Source organism: Oratosquilla oratoria, chromosome 11, assembly GCF_046742065.1.
Source record: "Oratosquilla oratoria isolate Oo_2021 chromosome 11, ASM4674206v1, whole genome shotgun sequence".
NCBI lineage: Eukaryota > Metazoa > Arthropoda > Malacostraca > Stomatopoda > Squillidae > Oratosquilla > Oratosquilla oratoria.
The window spans coordinates 63,524,514-63,538,418 of NC_134787.1; the positions used below are offsets into that span (position 1 = coordinate 63,524,514).

At 36.7% G+C, this 13,905-nt stretch overlaps 1 protein-coding gene across 27 annotated transcripts in view; it reads right to left on the bottom strand.

The window, feature by feature from the left end:
* Unc-115a (actin binding LIM protein Uncoordinated 115a) overlaps positions 1-13,905 on the bottom strand; it is a 247,252-nt gene that overhangs the window by 90,997 nt on the left and 142,350 nt on the right. The window contains exon 1 of one of the 27 annotated variants that reach the window (XM_076193017.1): positions 9,044-9,119. The exons of the other annotated variants lie outside the window; for them this stretch is intronic. Coding sequence (XP_076049132.1) covers positions 9,044-9,104 — 61 coding nt within the window. The 5' untranslated portion in view covers positions 9,105-9,119. Of the gene's footprint in view, positions 1-9,043; positions 9,120-13,905 lie in introns of those variants that run through there. 27 annotated transcript variants of the gene reach the window in all.

Sequence of the window (13,905 nt, forward strand, 5' to 3'; positions counted from 1 at the left end):
CAACTAACATGTGCTTTATTTCCACTTAAGAGTTACATTTAGTATTTTGTCATGTTCCCCTTGTTCTTGAGTACCATCTGGATCCTTCTGGGCATTGAAGAGGCGAGTTTGGTGAAGTAGGCGCTGTCCATAGTGACACAGATCTTCTTCAGCACCTTCAGGTCTGGAATACTGGTGGGTCGCGATTTCTCCAGTTCGTTTTTCATCAGATTCCAGGCATTTTCTATTGGGTTCAAGTCTGGGGAATTGCCTGGCCACTCCATAACACTGATATTGTTGTCATTAAGGAACTTTATCACTTCCTTAGACCTATGGGCAGGGGCACCGTCATGCATGAAATGATCACACTCATGGATGTCCCAAAATTCGAGCATGTGATCCCTCAAAACATTGATATAATTGCTCCCTTTCATGGTCACATTCTTGGGGAGGAAATATAGTCCACCCCTGCCCTTGTTACCACTAAAGGCACCCCACACCATCACACTGTCTGGGTGTTTCACTGTTGTAACTGTGTACCGCGGGTCGAATCTGGACACATCACTGGGGCGACGAACAATCTTGGAGCTGCCCCTGATCAGCCTGAAGGTACTTTCATCACTGAACATCACCTTCTGCCACTGCTCTGATGTCCAGTCCTTGTATTTCTTACAGAAATCAATCCGTTTCTTCTTCATGGCCTCTGTGAGCAGGGGCTTCTTGGCGGCACGTCGAGCTGGCATTTTGAGGTCCTTCTGCAGCCGATATTGGATCGTTCTTACAGCAACGTTTTTAAGGAGGGCAGGATGTTTTTGCTTCAGACTAACAGCTGTTATACATGGATCTGACATCACTTCTCGTTTTAGGATCTTGTCAGTGCGAGTAGATGTCTTCTTTGGGGCTCCAGAGCCTGGCTTTCTTGGTGGTACCGTACCAGGAGGGTGTGTGGCGGCTACTTTCTTCAGGCTGTAAATGACCATTCTTGTCACCTGCAGGTCTGCGGCAACACGTATCACAGACATTCCCTGCTCTAACAGAGCTAGGGCGCGAGCCTTTTCTTGCATTAAAAGCTTGGAATGACCCATTTTGATCACCAGAAGGAGAGTTAGAGGGCACCAAAGTCAGTGAAAAAGTGAACTAAAGGGCACTAAAGAGCAGCATGCATAGACTCCTCTCTCATCTAGCGCTGGCAGCGCACTGAAGCGTGATGTGTTGGCGAACAGTGTAAAAAGGCGCGCTCTACACACCCACGTCATCAGTAACTCCGCCCACTTTTTATTATGGCAGGAAATCAAGTGAAATCTATTCATAAAATCCCGTGTATAGATTTTTTTTGTGGAAAAAATGTATAGATTTTTTTTGCAGCGACTGTAAAGTTCCATACCAAAAAACGCAAAACACTGGAAATGGGCAATAGTGGCAAATAAACATCCTTAAATAATTCCTTGAGAGGAGAACCCTTTACAAAAGCAAAAGAGAAGAAAGCTTTGGGAGTGTTAATGAAAGACAACCTGTCACCTGACAGACATTATCAGCAGGATTGTGGGAGACACATGCAGACTGCTGCAGAAGATAGAAGTGGCTTTTCACTACATGGATGAATAGATAATGAAAAAACTCATCAAAACCCTGATCCATCCAAAACTGGGATGTGTGTCAGTGTTATGATCCCAACACAGAGTCAAGGATACAATCAAGAATGCGAGAATACAAAGTGAAGCAACCAAACTGGTCCCCAGCCTGGCAGATAAACCATGCAAGGAAAGACTATGAGCACTGGGTCTGCCAACTTTGAAAGACCAAAGAGAAAGAGGTGATTGATGACAGTATTCAAACAATACATGAACTTAAATCTAAATATGATAATTGGAAATCAAGGATATAAAGTTGGAACTGTACATGAATTTGAGGCTAGGTATGATAAATTGGAGTGTAGGAGATGAGAATCAATGAGCACTGCTCATTTCCTGTATACAACAATTAAGTGAATACAATTAGGTAAATTAGGTATACACATACATATACACATACACATAGAAATATATGTATATGTATGTGGAAGGTTATGTGTCAAACCTTTTCAATTTTTACTCAAGAGTGACTGATGTGCTGCAAGAGAGAGAGGGCTGGGTGGACTGTGTGTACCTTGACTTAAAGAAAGTTTTTGATAAAGTACCTCACAATCAACTTATTGTGGACATACTGGAAAAAGAATAGACAGAAACATGGGAGAAAAAAAAATGTATGTAATAGTTGTCTTTGCGAAACTGAAAAAATACTTTGAAGAAATGGGTTGGAGGAAATTAATTGATAATTAAGAAATAAATAGAATATTTTCTTGAAAATTTACAATACAGGACTAAAATAGTGAGTGAGAGAGAAGCATAAAAAAGTACTGGTTCAATAATAACAAGCAATTGCAAACAAAAAGAGAAAAAGCGAAGTAGCTGAAAGAACTAAAAAGACAAGGGAATACAAATCTAGAAATAAATACACAAAAGTAAGAAGAGATGAGGAATGGAACTTTGAATGAGTAAAGATCAACATAACACGTTCTTCAGATTTGTGAATGGAAGTTGAAACCGAGAAGAAACATCCAAGTAAGTTGAAGGGGTAATATATAAAGAAGCATAAAAGCAATCTAAAATAATGAATAAAAGTTTTTGATCAGTATTCAAGGAGGAAGTGGAGTTTGATGGAGAAAGGGCTGAATATAAAGAAGATGTTACAAATAATATAACAGTAGTTCTTGAAGCACTTGAACTACTTGAGAATCTGAGGGTGAACCAGACTAAGGGCCAGATGGGATCTCAATTTGGATACTGAGTGTAAAGAACAAGCAGTAGCTAACATACCTCAACTGACTGCATGCACTTTATTAGAGGGGAAGGTACCATTAGACTTGAAATCTGACAATGTGGTACCAATATTCAAAGGAGGAAACAGGGAGGTACTACAGAACTATAGACCAGTTTCCTTGACCTGTTAAATAGCCAAAATTTGTGAAAAAAATTTAAAATATAAATGCATGAATTACTTGGAGGAGACAGGAATATTGATTAAAAATCAACTTCAATATGGAAAAGTAAAGTCTTCTGTAACCAACCTTCTAGATTTTTATTCAAGAGTAATTAATGTGTTGTTTGTAAAAAGAGGGTTGGGTGGATTATGTATACCTGGATCTGGAAAAGGCTTTTGACAAAGTATTACATAAAATTAGGGCAGTGGGCAGGAGAAAGAGATGACCCTGGAGATGGGAGGAGCTATGATGAGAAGGAGGAAAGGGTTGTGAATGGAAGTGGTATGGGTGGGAATGGGTGTGTGCCTTTTGACTTGGCTACTTCCCTTATAAAATGGTAAAAAGCCTTTGGTATATATATAAATAGTTAGGGATCAACTGTAGAATCTCCACCCCCGCACGCATGCTGATCTGTGGGGATCCGGGGTACTCCACTGTCACTCAGGCACACACCGTCACTCAGGTCATGATAACCTTTTTCTTTACCTAACCTAACCTAACTCTCAGGTCATGATAAAGTTTTTTATTACATTACCTAACCTAACCTACTCCAAAGAAAGATTAACCTTTTGAGCACCGTTAGGTTAGGTAATAAAAAAACATTATCATGACCTGCGTGACGGTATGTGCCTAAGTGCCCCACAGATCAGCACGCGTACGGGGGCAGAAATTCTACTGTTGATCCATAGTTGGACTGAACAAATTATGAATGTGAAGAAAGACTTGGTTCTGGTACCTGTAATGTTACTACTGTATATCAATATGATGAATGATATTGGTAGTTAGGCAAATTTATTTGCAGATGATGCCAGGATCATGAAGAAAATGAAAAATGAACTAGATTGTAAATTGCTACAGGAAGATCTAGATAAAGTTTACGACTGGAGCCTGGATTGGAAGATGAATTTCATTACAAAGAAAAGTAAAATATTGGAACTGGGTCAAAGTGAGAAAGATACCAATGAAAATATATTAAATGGGAGATAATTGATAGCAAAAGCAAAGGAAGAAAAGGATTTGGGAATCTAATTTAATCTAAATAGAAATATTGTTACTGAAGTCATATGAGGAGAATAACAGGTGGGACTTATAATTTGCTGATGATAAAATGCTTGGCTTGATACAATTATAGGTTGTTTTACGAATATCATCTGTAATTATAAATAGAGGCTCAAACAATGCTATATGCCGTTTGCAATCATGAAATTAATTGACTTAAATTTCAGACACAATAATGTACAACGATACACCTCTGTAAGCTTATAAAACTTGCCCAAAAAAGTATTTATTTTCCGGCAATAATTACAAAATCTGGCGGTGTCTGGTATCAAATCGCTCACTGCAAAAGGTCCCATTAACTTTTCACACATATTCATCATATGCAATACATGCCACTATTGATTCCACCTCACCTACACTATAATTTCTAAAGAACTGGAGCTGCAACAGTCATACAATACATGCACCCAAAAAATTACAACATAAATACCTTAATTTACTATGTATCTATTCTTAGCATCCAACCTAGTTATGGACAAAAAGGTCTCCTGCCAGTATGCTCTTCCTTTGTAATCTAATCCTTTGTAAACATGAATGGAATCACAAACAAAATGCCTACATAGGCACAACATACACATGATTCTAATAAAAAAAAAAAAACTAACACCACAAGTACTCACATTCACTGATTACAAATTTTCAGGGTTGACAACACGCAACATACAGGCGGACTCATAGCACTAATACACAGCAGTACACCCTTTTCCTACAAAACTAATGAAACCAGATAAACATTTACAGACACAACAGAAATAATATAAATCTAAACAAAATCAACTTACATCATCACATATATTTAGATACCACCCACTACATCAGCCCCCAAGGATATATCACTCAAATCCAACCACTCAACTTGTTAACAAAATGCATACTGGAGAGAGATCTGAATGCAAATCATCTGATTTAGCTTAACACACAAACAGCAGACTAAAAATGAAACAAAATACTAAAACAATTTCCCAACCTATACATGATAAACTTCACCTCTGGACAATCTCTTCAATGTAATTTCCCAACATAACGATGTGCTCACCCTTCCTACTAACACAAACCATAAAAGATCTCCCCGCAGACTTGCATATACAATGTTCATAAACTATAAAAAAATAAAATAAAATAAAGTAACACAAAATAATATATATATGAATGCACAAAGGATGCAAAGAAAAACTTAAGGAAACCTTTGACAGACACCAGTTCCTGTCCATAGATGGAGCAGTGGAAAACATAGAAGTCACCATTCAGAAAAAAGCTAGACACATTCAAGTGACTACAGAAAAAAAGAAAGAAAGAAATAAGAAAAAAAAAAAATATATATATATATATATATATATATATATATATATATATATATAATATATATATTATATACATATAGCCCAACTACAAACATGAGATAGCCATTGGTGCATATGCTGATATTCAATTGAATAGACAGGTAGGAGGGCTTAATTTTGCATAGTTTGTAATATGCCTGTTTTCCTACTACTGGGGACCATCAAGCGAGAGCATGGTTGAGTGTGGTTCTTAACCTTTTCAATACAAGTCAAATTCTTGTGGGTAGCATCAGATGACTGATGTACAATGATTCAATGATACATCACAATGCTCGTGTTATAAAATATAAAGTTACAGCTGTATTACTTGATCTTTTTTGCTCTGAATATTAATAACCATAGAAGATATGATCAAGCCAGTTTACAGAATATGGAGGTCATTCAGATACAACTACAAATAAATATAATAAAGATGCTGATGCAGGCATCTTCCTATAACCACTTGCACCTCATGATGCCTATGTAGGCATAAACATATTGAAGGGATTAATGTTATGTATAAATGTCCCACGTATGTGTCTGGGACTGATTTTAGTATGTTTATTTCCTTGTTGATTTCCACTGTTAAATTTTCTACTTGTAGGGTGAAGATCATGTATCAAATGTGAGACACATAATTTCTGTATTCTTTTCCAATAGTTGGGTTTGGCCATTGTCTGGAGTGTGTTTTGTTACAGATGATATATGGGGGAGGCCTCCATTCTATTATTTCTAAGCCAATAACAGTGTACTTGTTGCATTATCTACATTATTTCAACAACAAATATTGTAAGAATTTGAAGCAAGTCTTTCTTATTAGTGATTTCATGTGCATACTTAGTAGTGATTTTATATAGATGATGCTTCAGTGTAATGCCACCTCCTATGATTTTGTTCAAAATTATTTCTACCTTTAAACTAAATTTCTCCTTGCAGATGTCTGTGAGAATGAGTAATATTTCTGTATTTATCTAACTGTATTTATAGAGCTGTAATATATGAGAAATGAGCTACACTTGCAGAATCCCATCCCATTTTCTCTACCTATAATACCTACATTTTTATATTTTCTGTCAGAATAAGCTGTCATTTAAAGCTATTCCTACTGATTAACTTGCACATTTGTGTGTATTTTTCAGTTTGAGTTTTTTTCTTGAAGTTAGTAAGACTGGCACACTTATACTCTTTACAAAAACTAGCTCATTCTTGTCCTGGCTGTTAAATTGTCTCCAGCAACCTCAAGAGTTACACTTTTGTAATAACCTCACTGACTTTCTAAGATTAGTTGAATTGTAGAATGACAAGAACAAAAAGTTCAGCATCACCATAGGAAATATGATGGTAAAAAATACAAACATCTTAAGATATTTTGGAGGTGTAGTTACTAAGGAGGTTGAAAATCAGAGGGATATTTCAGAAAGAATAAATGTAGTGCAAGTGTTGGAGCTCTCTGGCCAATAATAAAAGAAAAACATGTACATTTGGAAGTGAAAAGGATTATTTTCAATACAGTCTTGACACCTACCCTACCATATGGTTCAGAGTTGGGTGATGATTAATGTAAACAGGAGCAGGATTCAGGCAGAGGCAATGAGAGCACTGAGAGCCATAGTTGGAAAGACGAGCAGAGATAAGCTAAAGAACGAATATATGAGAAAAAGCATTGGCACCTGTTCCATGCTCTGCAAAATAGATGCTGCCCAATTAAGATGGATGGGACATTTAGAAAGAATGAACGAAGAAAGAATTGCAAGGGGTCGCTGGGAGTGGATGTCGGACGGAAGAGGCCACAAGGAAGACCGAGAAAGAGGTGGAAAGAAAATGGTGAAGAAGCCCTCAGTAAACATGACTTGCCCAACATCGACGCTCTGAGGGAGGAAGGGGTCTTCCATGAATGAGCCAGATGGAGAAACATACTGGGACCACTGATAGGTGTACTGTACTTCCTACTACTGGTGCTGAAGTAATGTTAGCCTTATACTACAATGACACATTAACATTCCCAAGACAACACATTTTCTTTGAGTGACTTCTACAAGAGATGCCAGGGGCAACAGATTGATTGGCCTATTAGTAATATGGGAGTATTCAAAACTACCTGAAGAGGTAACATATTCAATTAAAACAAGTTTTTATTTTACTGCCATTTTCATTGTAACCATGCTTATTGTGTTAATGGTACAGTAATAAATAGCTGGCACAGAACTGAAACGTCTATTACATGATACCTATTGTATTTTACCGACCCAATTCGAGGCAAAAATATGAAGGACTAATGTCATAAACGTTCTTTTACACATAAACTCGTTACGAATTTGCCGTTTATGAAAATTCAGAAAATAATAGCAAACATTTTTTTCTGATTAATCAAACTATGTTGAGTTAATATACGTCTACGACATACTTCTTCTCTTATACATCAGAAAAATAATGAAAGTCCACTGGGACTTTCAAAAGAAACAATACTAGTGTAGTGTCATTGGTTTTAGTAGCAGATTGTGGTTACTATCAAAATTGGCATTTTCTTGACACCCTTTCAGTTCTCGCCTCTACAATTACATTTTTTTCCAAACTGATGACATGATAAATTTGCAGCGCTGTAGAGCACCCACTTTCCAACTCTACATTCATGCGTAGAATCAACAAAGGCAAGCGTGGATCCACGTAATCGTACTGTACTTGGAGATTGGCATTCATGTACAATATTTACGGATCATCGTACGTTTGACAACGCGACAAACCTATTAACCGATGTGTGATGGTGCACTTTATTTTTGGGATTGTATTGTAGGTAATTAATAACATTTAATTTAATATAATTTGGAAGATGAGTAACATGACATGTAGATCTTGTATTTTTGACATTGTCAATCTCCTATCTTCGAGAACGTGTGCCGAATGCGAGGCTCCACCAAAAAGAAAAGATAAATGGATAAATAAAATTACTTCCAGTAGTCTGGAGTTTTTCTTCGAGCACCAATGTAATATAATGTAAATAAATATATCAATCAATAAATAAGATAATCACCTGCAAGCAATCCGGACATTTTCTACGAGCATCTTTGCAATTCTTATCACGGTGAACCAGGAAAAAAGCGACGCATGAAATCCCTCAGAGTGACGTCATGTCCTTTACATGGATACTTCATTTCAATATTTCACAATATGCTACCACATTACTCGATCTTGCACAATCATACTATCAATAAATAAGCATAAGTTACATAACCAATATTATTAACGAGTTAAATATAAAAACAGCTGTTAAAAGTTGCATAACAGGAATTTCAACCAACCACGTTGCAGTACTTGTGAAAGTAACCTACCGAGTTTCATTTATAAAGCAATCAAATTTCCTGTTCGTTATCTATACTACATGACTGCATGTTCTACAGTTAATTTAATGACTAGACTAGCAATTATTACAAATTTTCGAAAACGAACAACTGTGTATGTATATGCTGTATATGAATGTTATGACCTGCGTATGCTATGTGTATGTATATGTTGTATATGAACTGGCATTTTTTCAGCTCCTATTTAAACATATCCGATTTAGATTAAAATACCACAGGATCGTGTTATCCTACCCAAACATACAGTATATACCCATGTTTCGCCATCGTAAACGCCACAAGCATCATACATGTACGTGCTTGACACTTACATGATATTGAGCTCAACAACGTATTCACATTTCCGCATGTGTATGCGCAGACACGATTCATGTCCAGAAATAAACTCCGTGATAACAAGACTCAACCAAGAAGAATGCGTCAAGGATGGGAGAGTGGGAGGGCCGAGGAAGACCCGACGACAAGGGTCTGATGTTTACACTTTCTGTGATGTTTCTATGACTTGTTTATACAGACCCAGTTATTTAAATGTTTACAAGAATGATATTTAGAATATAAGCAAACGTAAATAATTATGTTTTGGCTGCCACTTAACAATACTTCTTGTCTTCTTATATCCTGCAATACTACAATGACGTAACCCATGCTCTCGAAAATATGATGCACACTTCACCCCTCCAGCAAGGAAGCGTCGCCGCGCCTACACACCCACCCACACCTACACACAATGGTGTGTATACCACGGGAGCCTGAGGCGGCGGTTGAAGGTTTGGGGGTATTTAAGAGCCTATCATGGGTTTTTGGACGACAGCCAAGTCTCTGCACGAGGGGGATTCCAACCATGCTGTCGTCAGGTGCCTTTTAAAGGTCTTTCGTAATCAGTGACGTACTCCCTGTTAAATAATAGACGTTGAAACCACATATATACAATTCTGTATAATAAATTGCGTCTTTCGTTTGCTTATATAAACTACACAAAATCAAATAATTTTATCCATGGGGATTATTTGTATTTGCTTTCTGGCTGTTGCCAGGCAATTTTATTCAGCTACCCAGCAAACCCTCGACTATTTCACTACAAATAAAGACATTTTTCTCAGACTGCCGCCATTGTTTTTTTTTTTTTTTTTTTTTTTTACAACTGAAGCGCAGAAAAAAAGTTAAGTTCTGAGAGGTCCTTGAAGGTGACGAAACTGAAGCGTTTAATGGCATATCCTCCTTCGAAATGATCTCTTATCCATGGGTCTGTGGACACTTGCCCTCTATCGACAATGCAATATATTCTGATTATACCCTTACATAAGATTAAAATAAAATTGTAAGAAATTCACATTGTGTTGGGATTCAGTAAGTAGTACTCGATTCTTGCACAACTGCATTGTACTTCTGGGAGAGAGAAAAAAATGACCTTTGGCAACCCCTCTCACATCTCTTATCTTATGCAATCATTCTATGCGGAAAAATATTTTTAGTGCTATTGATGACAGATTTCGTTAGAAATACGATAAATTTATTTTACTGTTTGTTTTTCTAATAAGCACGAGCCTAACATACGTACTTACATAAAGTTGATGAAATAAATAGATACTTTCTCGAGAGGTGGGCGGAGAACACAACCTTCCGCTTGATAACATTGCGCAACGCCACACGACTCCCATATCATATTACTGCGTTAAACACCAAAAGAAATAAATGTATCTCTTTGAAATACATATTTTTCATGTAACTTTTCAATACTGTTTTTGTGTGAAGCATACCAGTTAACAAAAGGCCTTTATACCTTAAAATAGACTTAATGACCAATACTTGGTAATATACACTACACAATGTTCCCTCTAATGTTTTTTTGCTGTGAGTGTGCGCAGTAATTTGCGTGTGCAAACTTTGTCTTCTCTGAAAGTATGTGCACACCCATACGAGTCACCATCTGATCATTTAAGCAAATACATACAGATTGTAAGTTTGTATTACATATTACCTCCACCAAGCAATGACTCAACAAATTAATATGCATTTCGTTAGCAATGGAAGCGCTAGATTTAGAGGAGGAAAAAATATTTTTTTGACGGTTGGCAAGTTACCATATTTTCTTTACTGAATTGATTTTAATATCATTTGAAAACCTTGTGTGCTCACATTTTTCTTTATTGCGGTAGTTGTAAAATGTGCGCGCGCAGTTTAGTGGGAACGTTGCAAACATATTTGCTTAGTATGATATTCTGGCGAAGGTATTGGTTTAACACATTGTACAACACAAGATAAACATGTTAGCATTTTCAACAAAAAATGGTATTTAGTAACCCTGAATATAAGTTATCTATAACAAGAATGCAAAATTTAAGTTTTGAGAGGAGCTGACAGTGAATTTCTTGTAACCCGTGGAATACGTTATAATTTCAGCAGCGACATTCTTCGTCATTTGATTTCTATGAATCGGTCAAAATCAATAAAATAGCACACACCTGATGTATACATTTAGCAATTATTATTTTGAATGCTAGCAAATCATTACTGCAAAGAATGGATTGAACATACCTTTTTTCAATATGTTAGCGGGAAAATTCCATGGTTTTTCATGGTCATGTGGTCTGAACATATATCCGCGTATACAGTATATTATTAAAAGAAAATAACAATGAATGCAGGAGATATGGCGGAGAGCATTCTCGTCTTATACCCCGATTTTGTCGAATTTTTATTTTCCAGACATTTGTCGTCAATAATTCGTTGTCAATAAATATTTGCATTAACTTTCAGATTAACAAACTGCTGCTACAACTAAAATTATGCGCCACTTTTATCGTTCTTTGAGCGGTCAAAAAATATCTAACGGTTTTTTTTTTAAGAGAAAGTTCGTCGATGTGCATTATCTAGCTTTCCCCGTAACCAGATTTTGGAACGTTAAGGTGCGTTTGTCAACACTCCCTGTGGAAAGATTTATTTTGGTGTTCTGTGCTTTTGTATATTACTTGAGGTGGTCGTAACAGGTTTAGATAATATAACTGGTCAATTATGGATAATAACCAACAAGATGACAGTTGTGAATTAGTTAATCTACTGTTAACATGATGATGACGACAAGTTAGTGCTATCTGCGTAGGACTATGTCCTCGAGAGAAGGACTGAGTAAACAGAAAAATTTGATTACAAAAAAGTACAAGTTTTTGAGAAGCCTTGGATATAGTAGTGGACCCTGTTCCGAAAGTGAAGAAATATAAGAAAACCGAGAAAGTGAATGAAACAGCAGAGCCCAAGGCCTGTTAAATGCGAAGTGGCAACTGTAACGGAAAATGTGCAGACTCAGTGACATGAGGAGGCTTGCAATGCAAGATGTAATATGGTGTGATTTCTGTAATAAAGTGCACATCTGCAGACAACGATGTTCATAAATACCAATGGGGCACATGGGAATACTTGATAATAATAGCAGTATACACAAACAAGGAAAATGACACATACCAGAATACTGAAGAAGAAAACGAAGACCCGGCAATGCTGAATCAGAGGGTAAGTGCCGACAACACTGACGAGTGCGTTATGGACGTACGAGTTTTATCATTTTAATAAATGAATTTAATATACATACACGTTTTCCTTCAGGTAATTTCGATATTCAGAATTAACTTGGATAATATATATCCTAAGAGGGAAAAATGAAGCTGATTACTGCCCCATGGTAAACAGGCCAGTTGTTTTAAATTTTATAATTCAAAAATTCAGTAACAACGCGACCATTTACTCCCAACGATTTGTTATTCAAGACAACGTAAAATTATATATAAAATAGGTCTCTCAACAGCAAAATGTGAAAAATATTAAACGAGTTAGCCTGAATCCCTATTAAAACAGTATAGCAATTCCTAAAGAGCGTTCAATTGTTTTGCATATTTGTCATTCCGTAAATGATCAAGTAGTCCCAATATATCTGAAATTTGGCTGAGTCATACAGTGTGTTCTGAATATGCAAATGGCGCAATACTTTAATTTGAATGGAACAAGTACAATGTCACCACAGATTTTATGTTGGTTTTACCCAACAAGCTTTGACCAATCTAACACGCGATTCACTACAATGCACTGACCAAGTCATAAGAACATAAGAGCGTAAGAATGAAGGAGACTGCAAGAGACCATAAGGCCTACACCAAGGTCTAAATATACAGGTCAGACCGTTGGAATTCTTCTGCGCAGCTTCTGACGTCATTTGGCTGAGTCCATTTTCTCTTTGTGATACACTGAAGAAAACTGTGAAACGCCAAGGAAGACAGGAACTATAATATTTTATATTATATATATATATATATATATATATATATATTATATATCATATATATTATATATTCATATATATAGACAGGAACTATAATATTTTATATATATTTTATATATTTGTCAGAATATAACTAATTGCGTGGAGCAGTGCGAGCGAAGGCAACGTCATTTTTGAACGACGGACCAGCTTCAACTGACATCTATAGGACCCGCTAACCCCACTTTGAGCAGCCAGGTGACGTTCACGGGCCCGCTGCGCCAACTCCCTCGAAATTCGGTCGGAAGTGGTTAGACCTTATATTCTTAGATCTTGGCCTACACTAGGCAGCTCTTGTGTCTACGATGACTTGTACAGTAGTTCAAGTACCAAGCACTCGTGTAAAGGCTGTTTTTTCCCCAACAGGATTTCTAATGACGTTCGTCGTAACTATCCCTACCAAGCGTTCTGGCATGTTGAATAAACTTTTCAAAATGCAAGGATGAATTAATCGTCCGAGCACGATTCGAAGCCTCGAACTGATGTCGATGAAGCACGAAAACCAGTGAATCACCAAAGGCCACTGCAAACATTATGCGAAATTAAAATACTGTCACTTTCTGGTATTAGGAAAGGCAGACTTTTTGCACTAATTTTATATCAATAAGCATTCGGAATAATGTTAATTTTCCCAATTCAATAATGTGTGCTTACCCTTTTGATTTAATTTGGTTGCACGAGGGGAAAAAAAAAGTGAGGATCCATTTGGAGAAAAAATTAGGTCAGATTCCAACGTGGATTGAAGCCCCCAATACAATGGTATTTGATTGGTGATAATTGAAGTGAATCGAAAGAATGGCATTAGGGTGAAAGAAATGTGTCCATCTTGCTCTCACGAACTACAATAGTCAGATCGGATGGATT